This window comes from Ogataea philodendri, assembly GCF_020536065.1.
Source record: "Ogataea philodendri strain CBS6075 chromosome Unknown scaffold18, whole genome shotgun sequence".
Lineage (NCBI taxonomy): Eukaryota > Fungi > Ascomycota > Pichiomycetes > Pichiales > Pichiaceae > Ogataea > Ogataea philodendri.
In genome coordinates this window covers 47943-69244 of record NW_025764050.1, presented here as the reverse complement: position 1 = coordinate 69244, position 21302 = coordinate 47943, and the positions used below count along the sequence as shown (strand labels likewise).

Sequence of the window (21302 nt, the reverse complement as noted above, 5' to 3'; positions counted from 1 at the left end):
AAGTGCAGGAGAAAAAAAAATATTTTATTTCATGTCTGATCCAGTCGTCAAGGAGATTCCACTGCGGTTGGACGGGCCGGCCACTTTGATGGTGCAATATCCGCGCAAAAGCACAGAGAACACGATTTCCGAGGTCCGTTTGAAACCAAACAGCGGGATCCTCGAAATGGACATTCCTACAGATACCACCAGGTTTTACGACGAGACCAAGGCGGCCAGATGGAGCGGGACCACGAATCAGACGTTGAAGGGCGTTTTGACTAACGGAAACGGATACTACGTGGGGCGAGTGCGCGACGGAGAGCTCCACCTAAGTCCTGTGACCAAGAACTGTCAGCTTAGACCGTCATTCAAGTACATTGACGATCTCAAGGCCAGCAAGCAACAGCGAGAAAAAGAGCTGAATAAACAGCTGGACGACCAGATTGCGCCGATGGACGAGAAAAAACGTGCGCATGTGGTCCAGATGACGGCCAAGTCCACCAGCGAGACCGCTCTAAGACTGGGAGGAGCCCTGGTGAGCAAAAAGACAGAAGACGAAGAAGAATGGGAGGTTTACGAATATAGCAGCAGTGTACAATAATAGAAGAAGAAAGACTATTCCGGAAACATCTATTTGCCCAACTCGACGACCTTCTCGGCAGCATCGTCAAGGTCCTCAAACAAGTACAATTTCAAACCGGACTCGCTGATGAGCTTCTTGGCAATGTCGAGGTTGGTACCTTGCAATCTAACCACAACAGGGATCTCAAGAGAAAGGTTCTTGGTGGCAGAAATCAGACCCTCGGCAACGTAATCACATCTAACAATACCACCAAAGATGTTGACAAAGATGGCCTTAACACCCTTCTCGGTCAAGATGAGCTTGAAGGCCTCCTCGATGGTTTCTGGAGTGGCAGCTCCACCAACGTCCAAAAAGTTGGCTGGAGATCCTCCGTACAATTGAACAACGTCCATGGTGGCCATGGCCAAACCAGCACCGTTGACGAGACATCCAATGTTACCATCCAGCTTGATGAAGTTCAAACCAAACTTGCTGGCAGTGACTTCTTCAGGGTCCTCTTGGGTGATGTCTCTCCAGGAAAACACCTCCTTTTGTCTGAAAGCAGCGTTGTCGTCGAAACCGAACTTGGCGTCCATGCACAAAACCTCGTGGTCCTTGGTCTCTGTGAGTGGGTTGATCTCGATCTGGGTGGCGTCCTTCTCTTTGAAGATCTGGTACAATTTTTTGATGGTGTCTGCAGCCTTTGGAACGGCCTCTGGAGTGAACTTGAGACCAGAGGCGATCTTGACGGCCAACTCGTCGGAAATTCCGGCCTCGTAGTCCACAGGGAACTTCTTGATGGCATCTGGGTTTTCCTTGGCAACTCCCTCGATGTCCATACCTCCCTCGGAGGAAGCAACAACCAAGGTAGACTGGTTCTTTCTGTCCATGATGATGGACAAGTATGCCTCCTGCTTGGCGTACTTTCTCTCAACAACGTACACGGCCGTGACAATCTTACCAGCGGCACCGGTTTGCTTGGTGATCAACTTGTGGCCAATCATCTTACCAGCAAGGTCCTTGGCCTCTTCTGGAGACTCAATCAATCTGACACCGGACTGCAATCCGCTGTCGAAATGACCCTTACCTCTACCTCCGGTCAGAGCCTGGGCCTTGATGACCAGCTCGTTGGTTCCCAACGACTTGGCGATCTCGTAAGCTCCCTCCGGAGTAGTGGCAGCGTCTCCTCTAGGCACGCCGACATCATACGATCTGAGCAAGGCAGCAGATCTGTATTCGTGAATGGACAAGAATCTTCTTTGAGACTGTACTGTTAGTAGGTCAATTGACTGGCATGTGCAACTTACAGTCTTCAGGACAGCTTTTCTGAGTGATTTGGTAAACATTGCGGAAGAAAACAAAAGTTAGTAGGAATAATCCAGATGGACAACTCTTTTCCTTTGCACAGCCGGAGAAACGAATGGTGACCGAAGTAGCGGCCGGATGGGGTGCGAAAAAAAATATGTCATTTACCGGCTGTGCGCTCCGGGGCGAGGGAAACACATAAAATTGCCTGTTATGTTTCCTTCTTTGTTTGTGCCTGTGGGCAACGAGCCGGGCATGTTTGTCGGGGTGTGCAGCGGCGTCGACCCGGTGCGACTCGTGTTTGTTTTAACCGACTCGTTTTCGTTTGAGCAGTGTGTTTGTTTGGGTAAGAAAGAGCTGGATCGGCTGTTTGCTCTGAACAATGCTGCCGTTGGCAGCGACGCCGAGGTCGACACCTTTTTCGCGCGTCTAGCCAGTCTCGACGACGTGACTGTTTTGCGATCGGAACAGTCTGTCACTCTGGCCAAACCAGACCTGGAGTTCACCTTCCCCACAGTGAGGCTTGCGGGAGAGCAGCTGGAAGCCGCACGCAAATCGTTTTTGGAGACACTGGTGCAAACCGCCGCGCTGGAGTCGTCGCTGATTGCGCAATTGGCACACGAACTCAACAAGAAGAACCAGATCATCCTCAAGCTGGCCGCTTCGATCGCCCAGGACTATCTGGGCAACACGCTCGAGCAGGACGAGGCGATCTTGCAGAGCAAAGAGGTGCAGCGCATTTTCCTGAGAACGGGCACGTTGCAGTCGTCGCTCAGCTCGTCGTTCGACCAGATAAGCCAGGAAACCGTTGCAAATTTCAAAGCCGCAAAGCCGTCGTACACAGACTCGTTACGCACGGTTTTCGCCAACCAGGCCAGTCTTCAGCCGCGCACTCTCACTAAAAGACGCAAACCAAATACACAGCAACCAGTCAGCACGCCCAGCAGCCCAAAGAAACGGGTCCGGAGCGGAAACTACAACTTCCCCATCAAACAACGCAGAATGAAATGATATTAAAGGACATTACGCCATGCTTGTGTGACCGTATTTAATGCAGAGCGCTGCTCGTTGTCGCGGTTTCGGTACAGTCCGTCCAGCACGATTGTCCAGAACTCGACAAATTCGCGGAGCTGTTCTGGAGTCGTCGGTTTGGACGAGTACTCGTCGATTTTCTGTTTTTCCTTGAGCAGCTTCAATGGGTTGATGGAGCCCGACCTGAAGTAGCTGCCAAACGTTGAGATGGTGTACTGTTTCAGCGTGTAGCAGCAGTCGCGCAACGACCGCGACTTGTTCACGTCGTACCCTATCATGTCAAAGTCGTCGCCAAACTCGTGTTTGAGGACGTACTCTATTGCCTCCAGCACCAGAGCGTGCACCTGCGAGTACACAGTGTCCGTGGACGACGTGTGGACCGTTTCCTTTGGCTCCAAATCCATCACGTCGCCGTTGACCCGCGCAAACTCTTGTACGAGTCGCTGTCTGACCATCTGGACGTCCATGTCTGGCCGCCACGACACGGTCAACACGCCGTGGGCCAGCGCCTTGACACACAGGTTTTTATCGTTGGAAAATAGAACCACCATCGCCTCTGTTCCAAAAAACAAACACGCATCGAGGATGGCATCGTCTCCGGTAGCTTGACGGTCTGTTCTTTCGTGGAGCCGTTGGACTCTAACAATCTCGTCATTATTGTGTAGAAATGCATATAGCCAATCGATGGCCTTTCTGGCGGCAGTAGCGACGTGCGAGTCCGACGACTTGAGTCCGTCCAGCTCTCGAACCACCTGCTGCGGGATAACCAGCTGATGGGCCACGGGCAGTCCGCGCAGGCCGTCGGCGATGGACAGCTGGTCCAGCAAAAAGTTTGTGTCGAAAACAAGCACCAGTTTTCCCGGCGGCAGGTCTCGTCGTTCCTCAACGTCCATCATATCTGAGTACGACATGGGGAAAACAATCGATATAACCAAAAATTATTAAGAAAAATAAAAACGATACATAACTTTACAGTTATTTTTTAGGCTTGGAGAAGCTCAAGAAGTCGTCGTTCTGAGCAATCTCGAACTGGAGATCTGGCTGCATCTCCATGTACAGGGTTTCTCTGTCTGAGTTCATGTGGTAGGTGTAGGCTGCCTCCTCGTCGCCAATGAGCTGTTTTGTTCTGCCCTGGTTTTCTGCCGCGTCGGCCAGAAGTTGGCACTCGCAGCTCCGCTCCATCAAGCAAAACAGGTATGCGGCCTCGTCGACGGTGTAGCCGACGGTGATGAGACCGTGGTTTTGCAAAATAGCACCGTGGCCGTCGCCAACGGCCTCTGCGATCTCCTGGCCCTCCTTGGCCTCGATAGCGACTCCTCCAAAGTTGGAGTAGACTGCGTGCGACTTGTATAGCGTGCAGACATCCTGGTTGAGCATCTCGAGCGGCTTGCCGAAAGCAGAGTACGCCTTTCCGTAGACAGAGTGCATGTGGCAGGCAGCGTTGACGTCGGGCCGGGCTTTGTGGAGAGCCGAGTGGATGGCAAAACCAGCAGCGTTGACGGCCGCAAAGTTGCCGCCGATGATATTGCAGTTCTCGTCGATGTGGACCATGTCCTCAGCCTTGAGAAGTCCAAAGTGGTATCCAAGAGGATTGATCCAGAAAGTGTTTGGATCAACAGGGTCTCTGACGGAGATGTGACCGGCAGTTCCCTCGGTGAAGCCCTTACGAGCGAAGATACGGAAAGCACCGGCCATGTGCTCCAAAACCCACTCTCTCTTCTTGTAAGGGTCGTCGAACTCTGGCACAAGATGAGGAGGAGGGGCTCCCTTGGAGATGTTATGGACTCCGCGCTCCGTCAGCGCGTATCCACGCGAAGTGGTGGCCTTGAGGGTCTCTGGCACGGAATCTGGCGTTTGAGTAACAGTTTGTGAAATAGCAGGACTCATTGGAAATTATCCCAAAGATAAAAAGACCTGGTCTTATATATTAATCGGCTTTTCCTAATGCAGTAAAAGTCGACAATCAAAAAAAATTTAGCTACAGTTTGCGCGAGCGCATATTTCCAGAAAGATGGCTAAGAAATCACATCACACTGTAGTTTACGAAACGACCAGATCGTACGAGTGGGACGATCTTTGGCGAAACGCTATATAAAGGCCAAAACGACAGTGACGCAATGCAGACAGTCACGAACGCTCGCTACTGAGACTGTCTAATGTAGTCTTATCCTTTGGTTTTGATAAGCCAAAAGCAGGAGCGACCTGGTCCTCGTCTCCGATATCGTCGAATAGCTTACCATATTTGCCTCCGTTGTCGGACTGGCCCTCGAACTGGTGTTGCAACTGTACACCGGTGTCCTGGACCTTCTGTCCGAACTGTTCCACTGCTCTTTTTGCTTGCTGAGCATAGTCCTGTTCGGCCAGCTGTTTCACACTGGGCTGGATCACCGTGTCATTCACCTCCTTGACAGATTTGGCAACTGTGGTGCTGAACAGACCCCATCCCTTGGTGAAAGTGCCCAAAGGGTCTTTCTGTAAAGCGTCCAAAGTGAACCCAGAAAGACTGGACCCACGCTGCGAAGACGGAGCTGGCGACGATCCAAAGCCCTGGTACTTGCCTCCCTTGGAAGGAGGAAGGTCTGTTGGTCTGGAATCGTTGGTGGCTCCCAACTTGGCGAAATAAGCCTCGTTGTGTTGCTTGTTAGGAAGCTCGCCTCCAGTGGTTCCCGACCCGGTGGCAGGGGCTCCCTTTTGCGGCAAAGTTTTGCCTGGGTGGTCTGGCTCCACAAACTCGGTGCCCTCCACGATGCTTGTCAATTTGCTCTTGTAATCTTCCGCCACATAGTTGTCGTATTTCTGACGGGCAGGCAACGACAGGTCCAGGCCGTGCGACTCGAAGTACGCGGCACAGGCCCCGTTACCGCCCTTCTCCATGCGGGCCAACTCCTCCGGCTTGAATTGGTCCATGGTGATCGAACGAACAAACGAAATGTGGACGCCAAGCCCACGGTGAACACCAGCACACTCCAAACAGATAAAGATACCAAATTTCGGCGAAGCCCACTGCGGATTTGGGGCCTTGCAATCAAAGCACTTCTTGTTATCGCCCTGCTTCTGCAAAGCCAGCAACTTCCGCCGGTTGTCAGGATCAACGCTCCAATCAGACATTACAATTTCGAAAACAACAATTCACGTCACAGAAAAAAGTGTTTATTTACGGCTTATATAAGCGTTGAATAAGTCCATACATGCTTTCTGTCTATAAAATACACATAACTCCTAGCAAAAAGGCGGTCAACCAGCTGTTTCTCAAGGTGGATCCATCACTCTTGGACGACTCGGATGTGACAGAAGAAAGACTCATGATATGTTCGTCCTCCTTGCTTTCCACGGTAGAAATCCAGCTCGAGAGATCAGAGTTGTTGATTGTCTCGTCGAAAGTGGTCTCGTTCGACATGAACACGGTTGCTGTACCGTCGCTGCCGAAAATGACACCGCCCATCATCACCGAGTCCACACGCTCGATGTATCCTTCGTTGGCCAGACCCGTGTAAATGTCGTCTGTTCCTTGGAAATCGTGGATCGTGGAGTAGAAATGCGTCGATTCGGTCGTGTTGAGGATCTCAAAGATATCAAACTCTCCTCCGCCGGAAGCCCAAGCCGAACAGTTGGAGTTGGTAGCATACTGCGCAGTACGTGGGATGTGCGCGTTCAAAAGCCAGATGGCTGGCATGTTGTAGTTTTCCACGTCCTTGTTGTCGGAGTCGTCCTGTGGAGCCAAAAATTGGAACAGGAACATCTTGGTTGTACCGTAGTATCCATGGAAAGCAGGAATACCGTCTCTGTAAACACCACAGTCCTTGCCGAAGCCGGACTTTCCGCACGAGACGTTCGACATGATCACAAACTCGTCTCCGGATTGGATGGTGACGTTGCTGAGCACCGTGCTCTCTGTAGCCTGAGAAACACCGTCAGAGTCGATATAATCTAGAGCTTTACCCAAACAGGTGATGTTTTCTCCCACGTTGGACAGGAAAGTGACGTTTTCTGCGGTCTGGTCCTCAGAATCGTAGTATGCAAGCCGGGACCACGAGCCGTTGGTTTCTCCGGCAGTGTAACTATCAGCGACCCAATAGCCGAACTTTTGCAAATTGACCGGGCCTCTAATATGGACACTGAGTTCTCCGTCCAACGGGGTGATGGCTCCTGAGAAATCGACCGGTTTGCCCGTATTGAGCTCGCACGTGCACGATTCGTTCGAGCTGGAGTCTATCTTCTTCACGTTGTAGTAATGACCTTCGAAACCAACGTTTTGGAATTGTAGCACACCGTACTCTGACGAGTACTCCTGACTGGACGACGAGGACGACGACGCAGCAGTGGTGGTTTGCTGGTTGTTTTGTTGTTGCGGCGCGTTATCAGCGCAAACAAGCGAGAGTAGCAGCGAAAACACGAAAAATTTCATCCTAAACACAACAGGAGGAAGATTATTCTCTTTTTATAGAACTTTCAGGGAATCTAGTATATTTTGTGCATATTCAAGGCGCAGCTGGAAAAAAATGCAGGACCGTAGTATTTACTTACAATCGATTAGTCTTATTATTGGCTTGTCAAACAAAGAATCGTGCTTATGCAACCTGTGCAATGAAGCTTGATGTCTGCGGAGCAAAGCCCTGAGGCATTGCTTAAGACAGATGAGTTAGCCGTGACGATGCTAAAAAAAGGTGTTGCTATTTGGCCAAGCTCGCGAAATCTACGTTATTGTGCCTTTTCTTGGTGCTCGGATCTGGTTCCACTACCATTTATTTCACCTTGCAACCGCCCCTGTAGTTTCCTGCCATATCTGCCTCTTGGTTTTTGCACAGCCGCAAACTCGGTAAATCCGCATCGCGTATATTTATTGTTCAAAAATTGTGTTTACCATTTGATCCGATGGAGGACGTCCAGATCTCCAAGCTTGCGGGCCAGCTTCTGGTCGAGATCGACGTACAGCTGGAAACGGTGCTGGTTATCGACCCGGAGACGTCTTTAGATCGACTTCTGGACCTTATTGACCAGTTCCAGGCTAACCCCCAGCTCTTGGATACCAAACTACGTCATTTCATAGTACGACTAGTGGACTCGTACAAACAGACCACAAACGCACACGTTCGCGAATCCATCGCGATGGTGTTCTATGCGTTCGCTAAAACCCGCGGAATCAAGGTCGTCTCCAACTGTTTGACAAGCGATCTCTATTCGCTAACTAGTGTACAGAAACAGCTCGCATCGGCAGCCAGCTGGCAGGAGAGCTTCTTTCTGCTTGTATGGCTGTCCATCCTGGTGTTGGTGCCGTTTCCCCTGGAAAAAACGAAAAAAGGCCTATCAGAGTCCATCTACAAGCTCGCTTTCGAGTACCTCAGCTCAAGCGGAAAAGAGAACGATGCCAGTGCCCTGCTGATGGCCCGGCTGCTTTCTCGATCGGACTGCCAGTTTCTGCTTGACGACTTTGTGAGCGACAACTTTAACACGCTCGCTTGGGAGTCCAAGAACGTGTTTGAACAGATCGGACTGCTGACCGTGACAAACCATCTTTTCAAGCTAGCGTCGCCAAACTCTCTGCATGCTTTCGCGAAACGGCTGCTGGTGCTTATTGCCAACGAGCTCGATGACATCAACACGTCTACACTACGTTTGTTTGTTAAGAACCTCGGCAAACTCGGTGTTCTGTTCATCAAGCTTGACGAGTACGATCCCGTCGAGGAGATCCTCAATTACCTGATCGGCTACTGTGGCCATTCAAGCACACAGATCCGATACTCTGTTGCGAAACAGCTGGCCAAGATCTCCAGTCTGCTGCCCCAACAACTCAAAGACGATATCGCCAACGCCCTGTACTTAGAACTTGGACTTTCAAACGATCATGTGGATTTCGAACTCGCAGATCTGGAACTGTTCCACGGAGTGCTGCTGTCACTCGGCGAATTTGCCAGAACACACCAGCTCAACTCCAAGACGATCCCTCGTTTGTCCGCCTTACTCCACCAGACCCTTTTTTTCCAACAGCACCGTGTCACGCATTTCGCCGGAGCAAGTGTTCGCGATGCCACCTGCTTCATCATCTGGTCTCTAGCCAAACGGTACAGAACAGGCGAAATCCCAACATCTGTCTGGCTCAGGTTCTTCCACGATCTGGTACTGTGCTGCTGTTTCGACAAAGAACTTGTTGTTCGGCGTGCAAGCTCTGCGTGTGTCCAGGAAGTGCTTGGCCGACATGGAGAAATAATCGACCGCAAGGACTCCAACAGTCTTAAGGTGAGAATTCTAGAGACGCTGGATTACGCTACTCTGGGACGTCTTGACCGGTCGTTCGAGCTGAGTTTGGACATAATTGGAATGGGACTCATGGAGAACGAGTTCAAGCAACAGTTAGAAACAGACGTTTTGCACAGAGACTACGATATCCGCACTCGTGCGGCAAAAACATTGCGGAAAATCAACAACAACGACGAGCTCGTGGAGAAATACTACAATATTCCTTTCAAACCGGGAAAGTTCTACGTCTTGGCCGAACTGTTGCAGGACATTGACGTCCGCGACGTGGAAAAATATCACCATCTTTTTGACTCGTTTTCGTTCGATTTCCACAAAGACACCTTCCACCAGGGCGAGGAGTATCTCTATCTGCTCACAGTTCTTATCAAGAAGGGGCTGTCGCCAAATTCCAAAGAAATAGACACCGTTTTTAACGTTATCCGCAATGGAAGCCAGCAGGTGAGTGAAAAATTTCATCAGCTGGCTCCCGTTTTGGAACTTTCCGACACAGATATTGAGAAATGGCTCTACTACATCAAGAACGGTAACATGGCAGCAGCACGGGCTGTTGGCCGTACGAAGTGGATCTCTGGCCAGATGGACTCTGTATTGGACCTAATAGGAAGTCGAGCCGATGCAGAGGTGCGTAGCTGTTTGATAAGCTCGATTTCCGAATATCTTCACGAAAATACGCTCAACACAGTCCAGTTGGCTGTTATAATCAGCGGACTCGACGATTACACCATCACAAACCGCGGTGATGTTGGAAGTCACGTTCGGTCAGCGACTATCAAGCTGATTTCTGAAAATAAGCACAGATTTGAAGACACACGCGAAATCAGAAAGAAACTCGCTAGAATCTCCGGCGAGGTGATGGAACGACTCCGACTGAGCGCATTTGAGCTATTTGTGGAACTGGGTGGTCGTTCCTTCGAGAGTCCTACATCCTACGTTGGATACTTTGAACATTTGACAAAATTGTTTATGCTAGATATGGTGCAGGACAGAGAGCTGTCCCGCGAGTTTTGGAAAGGATATGCGCTTTCTGCTGGGTCTCCGCAGTCGCTGGACCCGGCAATTAATGCGGCACTATGCTGTTTTTTCGAGCTCTGGGAGAAGCTCGATGACAAGAAAACCGTTTTGGGAGACATTTTATCGGTGCTGAAGCCTCAAGAAGCGGACAGAGTGAACCAGGACCGCGTTGTTAAAACACAGGATGCGTGTTTAAGGTTTTTATGCAATTTGTTGGAGCTGAACCTGGAGATTCCAGCCGATTTTGCTCTTCGGAACATTTTTGTGCGTGTGTACAATCTGACACTGGGCAAGACTCAAACCGGACGCATTGTCACTGCGATCCGGATATTTGCCGAGCTGGCCACACGTGACGATGCCAAACTGGCCGCAGACTGTCGCTCGAGACTGCTGTGGCTAAGCAAGAAACACCCTGTTTCCAGTGCTCGTCTTGCTGCTCTTGAAGCGCTGCAGGAGCTTCAAAGCTGACCGATTGGCTGCGAGCCCGGTTTCCAGCCCACCATGAACACGAACTTAAACGTGGCCGGCAGCATTCCAGGGCGGGACCCCGGGTAGAACGCCTGGTATATGGGCTGGAGCGCAATAAGGAGGTCTTTCTTCAATGCTGGCGGCGTGCCCAGGATCGAGTTGGACTCTCCCATGAGCTGGAGGTCTTTCATAAGCGACAGCACGTCCGGGTACTCGACGATGATCTCTTCGACGTCGATGGTGAGCATCTGGAACCCTGCGTTTTTCATGAGGGTGGCCACGTCGGCAGACTCGACAAACGGCGAGACTCTGGGCGACAATTCTCCACAACGCTCGAGCTCTGCCATCTGGAGCGCCGATCGAAGCTCAAACAGCGTGTCGCCCGCAAACATCGACCCGATGAAACACCCGTTCGGTTGCAGCGACGAATACAGGTTCTGGAACACTGTTGGCAGGTCGTTGATCCAATGCAACGACAGGTTGGATATAATCACGTTGAACATGTCTGAGGTCTGCAAAACAGGATGAGAATACTGTTCCTCGTCTGCGTTGACTCTTTGGATGTTTAACAGCGAGTTGAAGGTCTCGTCGCTGTGTTTTTCCAGCATGCTTTTGGACGAGTCCACCATGTATATTTTCCCGATTTTGGACCGGACAAGATGCTTGTCGTCTCTCCATCTTTTGTCGTCGTCGGGTCTGGACTCGCACAGCTGGCGCTCGAAGTTGCCCGAGTTGCACCCAAAGTCCATGATGCTTGTGAACGGGGTCTTGAGAAACGCCAGACGTTCGATCGACCGTCTGGCTACTTCGTCCCGGATATACTCCACCATGGTAGACTCTGTGTTTCTGGCGGCGCGCTCGCGCTGTTTCAGCTTGATGTCGCGGTTGAACACGTTGATCTCCGAGTTGCGCCTCACAAACGAGCGGCGACTAACGGCCCGTGCCATAGGCCTCCCGGCAAACAACATGATGACACTAAATAAAAAAAATATTTAGAAATATTTAGATAAAAAAATGTCTTATTTGAATCTAAACACTAATGTTAAAACACACAGAGCAACAACCGCCACAGTCGTCCGGCAGGCCAGTTGTTCTTTTTGCAAGACCGGCTTGACGACATCATCCTGCTTGATTCTTTTCTGAACAAGGTTGTAGTTGTTGGTCTTTTGGGGCTCGAGTCCCTTGGGCAGATGGCTAGGATCAGGGTTCAGTTGCTCTATGAACTGTTGGAGCTGGCCAACCTTGATTCCAATCTCCAGGTAATAAGGATCGGTCACAGGACACTTGTGGTGCAGTTCGTTGAGGTAACTGGAGAAGATGTTCAAAACACCCTCGTAGGTTCTGCTTTCCAGAATTAGCTTGCATGTCTCACCCTTTCTGATCTTGACGTTTCTCTGGAACACCTTTGGGTTCTGGAAAACAAGCGTCAACGTGGCAATGGCCATCACCTGCGGAATGGCGCAGAAACAGTACGTCGAGTGGTCGTACACCATCGACAGGTAGATCAGCACGTCGGGCACAAGCTCCAGAACGTTGAGTGTGAGCTCGGAAATACAAGACAGACCGGCTTGCACTTGGTCTGGCTTGGTGAAGTCCACGAGCTTCTCGGCATGGTTACCCCAAATCTCCTTGGGCCAGAACGATCTGCCATCGTCCAGATCTTCTCTGAAATCCCTGATGATGTTTGTTTTTTGTAGAAATGCACCCATCGACAAACTCAGGTCGATTTTTTCCAACAGATCAGGGTGTCCAAAGTTTGCAGCCACAGTCATCTTGGTAAGCCCCTCACCAACAAGACCGGCCACGTAGTAGCAGTACAGGTCGTATTCCTTGACGGTGGCCACTCCGTTCAAATTGAACTCCTCGTTGATCACATAGTCGGCCATACCGTTACCCATCTTGAACGCGATGTCCTTAATAACGTCCTGGTACTTTGGATTCAGTTTGTGGTACTCGGCGAGGATCTTGTCGAATTCAACAAGAACGATCCGGTCCTTTTCGTTTGGCCCGTTTCCATTGTAGGTCCAGTCTTTGAGCAACAATTTGGAGTCGAACGATCTAAGAAGAGGTATTTTCTCGTCTGGCGAGATGGTCATGTCGTCTTCGATCGTGTCGAGGGCTCTCAACACCAGGTAGAACAACATGATGGCATTACGCAGTTCCGGGTTGAGCTCCATGATCACGGCAGCGAATGACCGCGACGTTTTAGTCAACATTGTGTAGCATGCCTTTTCTGTTGGAGACTGGGTTTCTGGGTTGATAGGGTACTTTGTCTTTTTGAAAAACTTGCTAAAACGATTAGACTCACTTAACAAACGCCAAATCACTTACAATCGAAGCACAGCTTCCAATTCGAGCGGGTGCAGAACTAGCTCTAACAACTTTCCCATAACAAAAGATTAGTAGAAAAATTTACGTCGTGTCGCAAATATTTATACGAGGAGCCATACAAAAAGGTTAGAGGCAATAATTTATGAGTTCTGAATATGAGGACTTTGAGCCGCGTCAGGGCATCGTATTTGCGCTACAATTGACACCGACCATGCGGCCGCACTTGGCGTCGATTCTGGCCAGTGTTCGTGAGCTCGTTCGCGAAATGGTCAAGACCCATTCGGGAACCGGCGTGGGGTGCTATTTGTTCCATTGTCAGGACGGGATAGTTCCTGTTTTTGAGCTCGAGGACATTGGAATCGACCAATTGCGTGCGTTGGAATCGTTCGATGCAGAGACAGTCGCCAGTCGGACACAGGACCCGGCCTTGGTCACAGCAGACGAGTTGGTGGAAGTGTTCCAGAACTCGCGAGATGGGCTTGTGAAAAGCTACAACGTTCGCCGGATCTTCCTGTTCACCGACTGCGACCGGCCGTTCAACGGGGCCACGTCGAAAAAAGTGCTGCTTTGGAACGTGCTGAACGACTTGAGTCTGGACAAAATCAACGTGGTGCCGTTCCTGCTGGCCAGAGACGGGAAGTTCGATCTTTCCGAGTACCAGACGGTTTTCGAGACGCTTGATCAGTTTCGGCCCAGCGTCGAAAAGCTCGAGGTCGACCAGATCCAGGACAAAGTGTTCAAAACGAAGGAACTGAAAAGAACAAGCTTCAGATGCACGTTGCAAATAAAACAGATCAAAATGTCGGTTCGTGGAATCAACCTGTTCAGAGAACCCAAACTTCAAAGTCCGTTCCGTTTCTACGACGATAACGGCGTCTACAGATACGTCGAGACAGAGTCTGTGAAACTGGACTCGACGAGTGGTGCGAGGGTTGCCGACGAGGACGCGGTCAACACGGTCGGGTTTGGCAACCAGCACATGGTCCTGGAGAGGCGAGACATAGTGGGTCCATTGGAGCCCGGAGATAATCCTGTGTTGGACATTCTAGGGTTCAGAGACATTGCACATTTCAATCCGCATTACACTATTGGCACTCCGCAGCTGGTTATTCCCAGCGAGATCGAAAAATACACACATTCACGGCGCACGCTGGCCACTCTGTACCAGTCGTTGAACAGAACGCGCAAAATGGCCGTTGTCTGGGGCAGCTACCGCAAAAACATGTTTCCACGGTTACATTATTTGGTGTCAACAGACAAATCATTTGGCTGGGAGACAAGTGTGGACGAATATCCCGAGGGACTTGTTCTGATCCCGATACCGTTCCGCGACGACATACGAAGTCTTCCCGCGTACGTTGAGAAGATGGATCCGAGCTTGTTGGTGATTCCGAACCAGTTTGACGAATTGGTTGGCGAACTGGTGGACCTGTTTCAACCGCTGGACAATCCGCAGATCGAGTGGTATTTCAAAGTGTTTGAGGACCATTTGTTGCAGCGGGAGGTGAAGTACGATCAGGCTGTTTCTTTGGAGATCCAGAAACAGCAGACTATGAACGGATACGACGAATTGAAACGCAAGTGTATGGAGCTACGGCAAAAGATTGCTGATTCAGAGACTTTAAGACTGCTATTCCAGGCCGCGCGGTCGGAGATCAACAAGATGGACAATTACCAGGAGTTGAACGTTGAGGACGGTCCGTTACGTAAGAAAGCGTTGCTATTGACAGACGACGTGGTTATCAAAGCTTACAAGCTGGATAAGTTGGAAGAGTTCAGTCTACACCAGTTGAAAGTGTATATGAACTCGAAAGCGGGGCTGATAGGTAAGACGAAAACGAAATCGGCCATGATTCAGGGCATTAAGGAGTACTTGGATCGAACACTTGTTTAGGTAATCATTTTTTTTATTTATTTTTAATGGAGTGGACAAGAGCTCAGCAGTTGTACCTGTTGAATTTGGTTTGTTACCACAAGCCGATTGGCGAGGACCGAGCGGCGAACTATGGGAAGATTATTGAGCTGTTGGGGGAGAAGTTTCCGCAGTTCAAGGTTACCCGGGCGGAGGTGACGAGACAGCTGAACAAGTGGTATAATTTGAAGGGGCTGGAGAAGCTGGACGAGGAGAGCGAGGAGGAGCCTGTGGAGGCGGAGGAGAAGCAGGAGGAGACGAACGGGGAGGAGAAGAAAGAGGAGACGGAGGAAGTTGAGGAAGATTCGTTGGCGTCGAGAACGAGACGCAAGTCTAAGGACGAGACGAAGAAGAGCAAGAGTGAGGAGCCCGAGAGCGGCAAGGAGGGGTCGGAGACGCCAGCGGCCCGGCGTCGGACGCGTCGGACAAAGGTCGAGAGCACTGAGCCCGAGGAAGGTGTGCGCACGCGGCGGCGCAGCGTGGTGGAGGCTGCGGAGGCCAGCGACGACGACAAGGACAAGACCCCGAAGCGGCGCGGGCCTCGCAAGGCCAAGGACGAGCCCGAGGAGAACGAGAGCGAGGAGAAGGAGAAGGAGAAGACTCTGCGGAGCGGACGCAAGCTGCGGATCAAGGCCAAGGACGAGAGCCAGGAGCCCGAGGAGTCTGGGGCCGCTGCTAGTGAGAGCGACGAGGACAACGAAAAGAAGACGCCCGGCCGTCGCAAGTCGATCAAGGAGGAAAAGGGCGCACGGACGCGTAGCACAAGACGGAATCTGAAAAAAGAGATCGAGCAGGAGGCTGCAGACACGCCCGAAGAGGCCAAGTCGGAGCCCGAGGAGAAGAAGGAGGACGACAAGACCGAGGAGGCCGAGGAGAGCTCTGAGAGCGAGGAGGAAGGGGCAGCCGAGGAGAGCGACGACGACCGCGACGAAAAAACGCCGGCCAAGAGAAGTGCGAGCTCGACGCCCGGGCCACGCAAGCTGCGCAAGACGCCGTTGTCGAAGAGCGTGCCCCGCACCCTGAAACAGAAAGAGACCCCGAAAGTCACGCCGGGGGCTCGGGGCAAGCCGCGTGGAGGAGCCAGTTCTGTTCCATCGACCCCGTCCGTGAGACGATCGGCGCGCAAAAAATAGATGCAAAATTTGTACCAATATAAGTTCGCCACCTATTATGTCTGAATTGAAAATCCAAACCATTGCGCCAGGAGATGGCAAGACCTACCCACAGCCAGGAGACCTGGTGACCGTCCATTACACGGGAACTTTGGAGAACGGCAAGAAGTTCGACTCTTCCAGAGACAGAAACAAGCCTTTCCAGTTCAGAATCGGCCAAGGAATGGTGATTGCTGGTTGGGAACAAGGCTTTGCCAAGTTGTCGTTGGGCGAGAAGGCCATTCTGACGATCCCAGGTCCATTGGCTTACGGTCCAAGAGGATTTCCAGGTCTGATTCCTCCAAATGCCACTTTGCTTTTTGACGTGGAGTTACTGAAAATTAATTAGATGTTGAATTGATTAGCTGTTTACTTGAACATATAATCCGTCTTGACGCGATTGCAGTTTGCGAACAGTTGCTTGTCCGTTCAAATACACTTTGTAATTGAGGTCGTAGATCTTAAACTCTGGCAGTTTGACCCAGTCTCCGTCCGATAACAGCTCGTACTCCATCCGCAGCACCTGTTTCATGAACGGTAGCACCGAGAAGTTGTTCTGGTTCTTATAGTTGAGGATCTTGAACTTGTCGCTTGTTGCCAGCGTTGTGCTGAACTGGAATATCCGCGACGTTGGGTTTTCTATCACGTAGTACACCTTGAACAGCTTGTTGTGCTGTTCCACGTTCACCAGCGTGCGCGGGTCCATGTGTGGCAGCGTGCCCTTCCAAAGAAGCTTGCGGTACCTGTTGGTGATGTTGTCTGTGCGGCCGTCGAATTTGTAGTCGAAAGAAACGTGGATCTCCAAACTCACAGACCGACGGAACGCGTTCTTCAAACACCGACACAGGAACTCGAACACGCCGTCCTGGGTCTGCCTGGACGCGAGCGCAGCCACGTCGAACTGCGTCACAGTGGTCTGGACCTCGGTCTCGGGCGTGGACGAAACTATCTCCACCTTCAGATTGGAGATTGTCACGTTCTCCGCAGAAACGTTTTCCACGCCAAACCGCGACCGCCAAACTCGTTCGTGCACGGGAACAGCAGACAGGTCATCAGACACCACGTTGAACGGCGACGGAATGTGCGTTTTCATCGACGGATGGATCTGGAACGACAGATTGAACAGGTCCACCATCTGGATCCGCAGACTCTTGGACTTGCGCACAACGGTGTTCTCGTTGTTGTCGATCAGATACTCCACCTGCAAGTCGAGCTTCAAGGCGCCCTCGGCCGTGTCCAGCAGCGGGAGGTGTGCAAACAGCCGGACATCAAGCGATTCCTGCGGTTCCAGAGCCTTGGCCGACCGGTATGTGGTGTTATGGTCGTGCTCCTCGTTCCAAGTGACTTTCAACGAGCTCGTGTTGATATTCCCCGTCGCATGCAGTTTGAGACCAAAAGAACTCTCGTCCAGGTTCTTCAAATGGATCGTGATCGGAACAATTTCTCCCTGGTAGCAGATACTCGCGTGCGAAACACGCACCTCCACCTCGGGTGGTTTGGGGATCACCTCGAACTCGAACTGCGCGCCGTCTACGATCTCGCTCTCGAACCGCTTGTTGAACAGTTCCGATTGTCTGTACCATCTGAAAGTATCGGGGGTATTCTGGACGAGTTTCAGCTGGTTCTCGAACCTGAACTTGTCCGAGACCAGTGTCAGTCGTACGCCGTCGATTTTGAACTTGCCGATCCGTTCGGGACTCAGCTCAAACTCCAGCACCTTGGACTGTTTGCTGGAAAAATCGAGGTTTGCCAGGCCGTTGGTCACGGTCGAAAAAGCCGTGTTTTCCAGCTCCGGGCTGTGCTCCACAGACAGTTGGTAGCTGTCGTCGGCGAACTGAACGTCAATACGTTCTGCAACCAATGTACGCATCAAACTGTTGGCACACGGACCAAGATACAGCTGGAACTTGATCTTGTCGTGCAGCGAGATGGCCGGCTTGTCAAACAGCAGTTGGTTCTGGAATAAAGTTTCTTTGAGCACAACAAGCTCCTGGGCCTCGAAACCAGTACCAATATCGTTTTTGAATTTGCCCACAATCTTGTCCTCCAAACAACACAGCTGAAGATAGTATGTCTGAGCGTCCTTGTGGTTTTCCTGCTTGAGACAGCACTCGTACAGTCTGTGCAGAATAAGAGCAACGATCTTGCTCCATTTCTCGTTTTTGAACACAGAAAGTGCAACCAGGAAGTTGTTGACGGCCATTGCGTAGTTGCCAAGCTGGAAATGCTCTTCACCAAGCTGGTAGTACACGTACGACTCGCATCTGTTGAATTTTGTCTTTTTCGACCGTGCAAACATGTCCAATGCCCCGGTGAGCAGTTTGATACTGGTACCATGGTAGTCGAAGCGGGCCTCCTCCTCGGGCGACAAGGTCATGTACGTCTCGTCGACCTCTGGGTTCGATTCGGCCTGTAATTGCCGTCGTTGCAGCAGCGAAAAAGCCTGCAAATAAAGATATCCACCATGAGGCATTAAAAGACCGTCTGAGGGTCCACCGAACCATTTCGACGAGGCCAGCGGCTGCAAGGGCAAGTCAAACACAATAGTTGAGTCCGGACACCGCTCCACAAGCTGTACCAGCCACGTCAACTGTAAACACAGCCATCCAACAACGGGATATGTCTTGATGGATTTCTTGGGCAGAACAGAAAGAACGTTCTGGATATGGATGTCGAACTTCTTGTAGGCGAGGTTTGGGTTCTCAAAGAAAAGATACGCGCGCGTGACATGCAGTCCAATGAAATCAAGGAGCAACCGACACTCGTTCCAGCGGTCGCGGTCGACTTTGGCGTCCAGTGACCGAATCACGTCCATGACTTTCTCGTACGAATACTCCAACAGCTTGGTTGTTTGTTCCGTAACTCCTTTGAACTCGCCAATGACGGCCGACTTGAGTGCCTGACGCGCTAGCCACAATTTTTCGTCGTATTTCGGGTCCAGGAGCTGGCGTTTCTTGATCTTTCGTTCTATGGCCGAGTAGAAATCTGCAGTCCACGGCTTTATCAGCACCATGACGACCGTGGCGAACGACTCGAGGTCTTTTTGCGTTCCCGCGGGGAGAACAAGCATTCCAGTTCGTGACGGAAGACGTGTGGTCTTGCGGAGCATGGCTACTCTTTCTTCCACTTCTGGAGTCAACGGAGAAGAGCACAGCAGTAGACACAGGAATTTGACCCCATGTAACGCCACTTTCTCGCGGATATCGTTCAATTCCTGGGCCAATTGCTTGTCATTGGCGTCCGACTCGGCGTCCAGTTCGTGCACGGAGATAAACACCGACGGAAGAAGATGCGTATATTTCTGGATCCATTCCAACGGGAGGATCGATCTGTAGTACTTTGAGTCGGAGTTGAACGGCGAAATCGGCGAGTTGGAAGCATGTTCGTCCACCGAAAGTGGATGGCCCGTTTCGGAGGACGGACGAGACAAATGTGGCAGGTTATACGTTGAGCCAACAAACTTGAAGTTGTACGCCTGAGACTTTTCGTTGTTATTCCAATAATCCGCATCGATCGAATGGTCTTTGAACACATGTGCGAGCTCCAAACCAGAAGCCACCTGGACTGTGGGAATCGATCGTTGGATAACCGTCGGTGAGTCTAAAAGTGTATGCAGAGGGTTTTCAGAGGACAACGGATCGGGCACTGTTATTTGCTTATCTGGCGGGAATTGTTGTTGTTTCTGGCGCTTAAACAGGAATTTGTCGTCTCCAAGTCCCTGGACAACCACCAACGGCGAAAATACCGAGGTTATTTCGGCTGGGTACCTAAACATCAGGAGTATTAAAATATAGACGAATTTTTTAAAAAAGATAACCTAGCTTTATTTATACTAATGACATCGATTGTTACAGAGGTACGTAATATGCAAATGGTACCGAGATAACTCCATATAGGCATTCACAAACTATCAGGGAAGGTTATCGGAAGGGATTTCGTACAACCCAGACAATAACTCGGTCAATTGGGTGGATATTATTGCGGGAACCATCTATCGTGTTTTTTTGGATAACCCACAAGAATTGGAGTCGTACAACTTGGGCACAAGCGTGGGGGTTATAGGGTTTACGTCCGATCCAGACATTTATGTTTGTGGTGTGAAGGATGGAATTGCCCAGTATAACCTCAAGACCAGGCAATTGAAGTTTATGGCCAAGTATCCCTCTAAACAGCATTTCGAACAACCAATTGCCTTGAGATCCAACGAGGGTTCTATTGACAAGGACGGCAATTTCTGGATCGGCTCGTTCTGCGATTTCGCTAAGGAGGAACCAAACACCGCAACGTTCTACAAGTTCTCCAAAGACGACTGGGAACACCCAACCATCATCAAGGAACAAGTCACTTGTCCGAACGGACTCAACTGGAAAGACGACATCATGTACTGGACCGACTCTGCTCACGGAGTGTACAAGTACAAGTTTGATTCTGTCACAGGATTGCCGGACATGAGCACAGAAACCATGTTTGTTTCTGTTGATAACATCAAGCAGGCGTTGGGCATTGACGGTGAGGTTGTTCCGGATGGATCGTGTTTGGATTCCGAGGGGAATCTGTATATTGCCACGTGGGGAGGCCACAGTGTCCTGAAGTACGATAGCACGGGTAAATTGTTGCACCAATGGAAGTTCCCAGCCAAACGGGTCAGCTGTGTGACTTTTGGCGGACCTGATCTGGACGACATGTTTGTGACCACGGCGGACTTGAACCTGGACAACCCGGCCAAACTGCGGTCTGTTGCTGGCGACGAGGGCGGGAAAGTGTACCGGATCAAGGTAGCAGGTGTTCGTGGAGTGGAGAAGAACAAGTTTGGCGGAAAACTGATAGTTTAGATCTTTGGGACGTTGTTTTCGAGCAAGTCGAGCACCAACGAGCAGAACTCGTCAAACACCTCGTTTTTCTCGAGCCCTTTGTCCCGGAGATTTGAGATCTTGCGACTGGCTATTTCTGAGCGTCCTTCTGAGTTGTACTCCTGCGAGACGGAGACGTTGTTTAGGATTTCGAGGATAATTCTAATATTTAGTTGAACCACAGGCTCCTTAAGGTATTGCACGAACTTTGGGGATTCCAGGAGCACTCGTAGCTGCGGATCATCAACTGTAGGGAGCTCTTTGGCAGGTACTGACTGTTTCAAGGTTTCGGGGTCTTTATGGGTTTCTGACTTGTAACATTTGAGCGAACAACTGGGATGTTAGTTTATAACTAGTATAACTTACTATTTGAGTCCACATCGCGGACATTTGTACTTGAACGGGTTCTCTTTGCACACTTGACAAGACATTGGAGATAAAAA

The 21302-nt window shown here is 50.8% G+C and overlaps 14 protein-coding genes and 1 pseudogene across 15 annotated transcripts; 8 read left to right on the top strand and 7 right to left on the bottom strand.

Annotated features, from left to right (window-relative positions):
* Positions 1–31: 31 nt before the first annotated feature.
* Positions 32–4753, top strand: OGAPHI_004596 (uncharacterized protein; the record flags this gene model as incomplete). Its single annotated transcript, XM_046205690.1, has 5 exons — positions 32–574; positions 655–1714; positions 2040–2707; positions 3119–3481; positions 4235–4753. The coding sequence occupies 5 exons, from the start codon at positions 32–34 to the stop codon at positions 4751–4753; spliced, it is 3153 nt and encodes a 1050-aa protein (XP_046060516.1).
* Positions 613–1890, bottom strand: OGAPHI_004598 (uncharacterized protein; the record flags this gene model as incomplete). Its single annotated transcript, XM_046205694.1, has 1 exon — positions 613–1890. One exon carries the CDS (start codon positions 1888–1890, stop codon positions 613–615), a length of 1278 nt encoding a protein of 425 aa, XP_046060518.1.
* Positions 2863–3792, bottom strand: OGAPHI_004597 (uncharacterized protein; the record flags this gene model as incomplete). Its single annotated transcript, XM_046205691.1, has 1 exon — positions 2863–3792. One exon carries the CDS (start codon positions 3790–3792, stop codon positions 2863–2865), a length of 930 nt encoding a protein of 309 aa, XP_046060517.1.
* Positions 3857–4768, bottom strand: OGAPHI_004595 (uncharacterized protein; the record flags this gene model as incomplete). The annotated part of the gene is made up of 1 exon (XM_046205689.1): positions 3857–4768. One exon carries the CDS (start codon positions 4766–4768, stop codon positions 3857–3859), a length of 912 nt encoding a protein of 303 aa, XP_046060515.1.
* A 240-nt stretch (positions 4769–5008) lies between these two features.
* On the bottom strand, positions 5009–5989 carry OGAPHI_004594 (uncharacterized protein; the record flags this gene model as incomplete). Its single annotated transcript, XM_046205688.1, has 1 exon — positions 5009–5989. The coding sequence occupies one exon, from the start codon at positions 5987–5989 to the stop codon at positions 5009–5011; it is 981 nt and encodes a 326-aa protein (XP_046060514.1).
* Positions 5990–6080: 91 nt separating this feature from the next.
* Positions 6081–7286, bottom strand: OGAPHI_004592 (uncharacterized protein; the record flags this gene model as incomplete). Its single annotated transcript, XM_046205686.1, has 1 exon — positions 6081–7286. One exon carries the CDS (start codon positions 7284–7286, stop codon positions 6081–6083), a length of 1206 nt encoding a protein of 401 aa, XP_046060512.1.
* OGAPHI_004593 (uncharacterized protein) lies at positions 6189–6812 on the top strand (the record flags this gene model as incomplete). Its single annotated transcript, XM_046205687.1, has 1 exon — positions 6189–6812. One exon carries the CDS (start codon positions 6189–6191, stop codon positions 6810–6812), a length of 624 nt encoding a protein of 207 aa, XP_046060513.1.
* A 467-nt stretch (positions 7287–7753) lies between the features above and the next one.
* On the top strand, positions 7754–10615 carry OGAPHI_004591 (uncharacterized protein; the record flags this gene model as incomplete). Its single annotated transcript, XM_046205685.1, has 1 exon — positions 7754–10615. One exon carries the CDS (start codon positions 7754–7756, stop codon positions 10613–10615), a length of 2862 nt encoding a protein of 953 aa, XP_046060511.1.
* OGAPHI_004589 (uncharacterized protein) lies at positions 10606–14435 on the bottom strand (the record flags this gene model as incomplete). The annotated part of the gene is made up of 4 exons (XM_046205683.1): positions 10606–11514; positions 11680–12904; positions 13144–13931; positions 14304–14435. The coding sequence occupies 4 exons, from the start codon at positions 14433–14435 to the stop codon at positions 10606–10608; spliced, it is 3054 nt and encodes a 1017-aa protein (XP_046060509.1).
* Positions 10715–12810, top strand: OGAPHI_004590 (uncharacterized protein; the record flags this gene model as incomplete). Its single annotated transcript, XM_046205684.1, has 5 exons — positions 10715–11094; positions 11221–11446; positions 11764–11949; positions 12119–12391; positions 12559–12810. The coding sequence occupies 5 exons, from the start codon at positions 10715–10717 to the stop codon at positions 12808–12810; spliced, it is 1317 nt and encodes a 438-aa protein (XP_046060510.1).
* OGAPHI_004588 (uncharacterized protein) lies at positions 13089–15991 on the top strand (the record flags this gene model as incomplete). Its single annotated transcript, XM_046205682.1, has 2 exons — positions 13089–14772; positions 14841–15991. The coding sequence occupies 2 exons, from the start codon at positions 13089–13091 to the stop codon at positions 15989–15991; spliced, it is 2835 nt and encodes a 944-aa protein (XP_046060508.1).
* OGAPHI_004584 (uncharacterized protein) lies at positions 15903–21290 on the bottom strand (the record flags this gene model as incomplete). Its single annotated transcript, XM_046205678.1, has 5 exons — positions 15903–16301; positions 16383–19727; positions 19951–20677; positions 20980–21192; positions 21256–21290. 5 exons carry the CDS (start codon positions 21288–21290, stop codon positions 15903–15905), a joined length of 4719 nt encoding a protein of 1572 aa, XP_046060505.1.
* On the top strand, positions 16029–16358 carry OGAPHI_004587 (uncharacterized protein; the record flags this gene model as incomplete). The annotated part of the gene is made up of 1 exon (XM_046205680.1): positions 16029–16358. One exon carries the CDS (start codon positions 16029–16031, stop codon positions 16356–16358), a length of 330 nt encoding a protein of 109 aa, XP_046060507.1.
* OGAPHI_004586 (uncharacterized protein) lies at positions 16540–17463 on the top strand (the record flags this gene model as incomplete). Its single annotated transcript, XM_046205679.1, has 2 exons — positions 16540–16546; positions 16823–17463. 2 exons carry the CDS (start codon positions 16540–16542, stop codon positions 17461–17463), a joined length of 648 nt encoding a protein of 215 aa, XP_046060506.1.
* Positions 19117–20841, top strand: OGAPHI_004585 (annotated as a pseudogene). The gene is made up of 3 exons: positions 19117–19189; positions 19562–19789; positions 19940–20841. Coding segments are annotated over exons 1-3 (1203 nt in total).
* Positions 21291–21302: the final 12 nt, after the last annotated feature.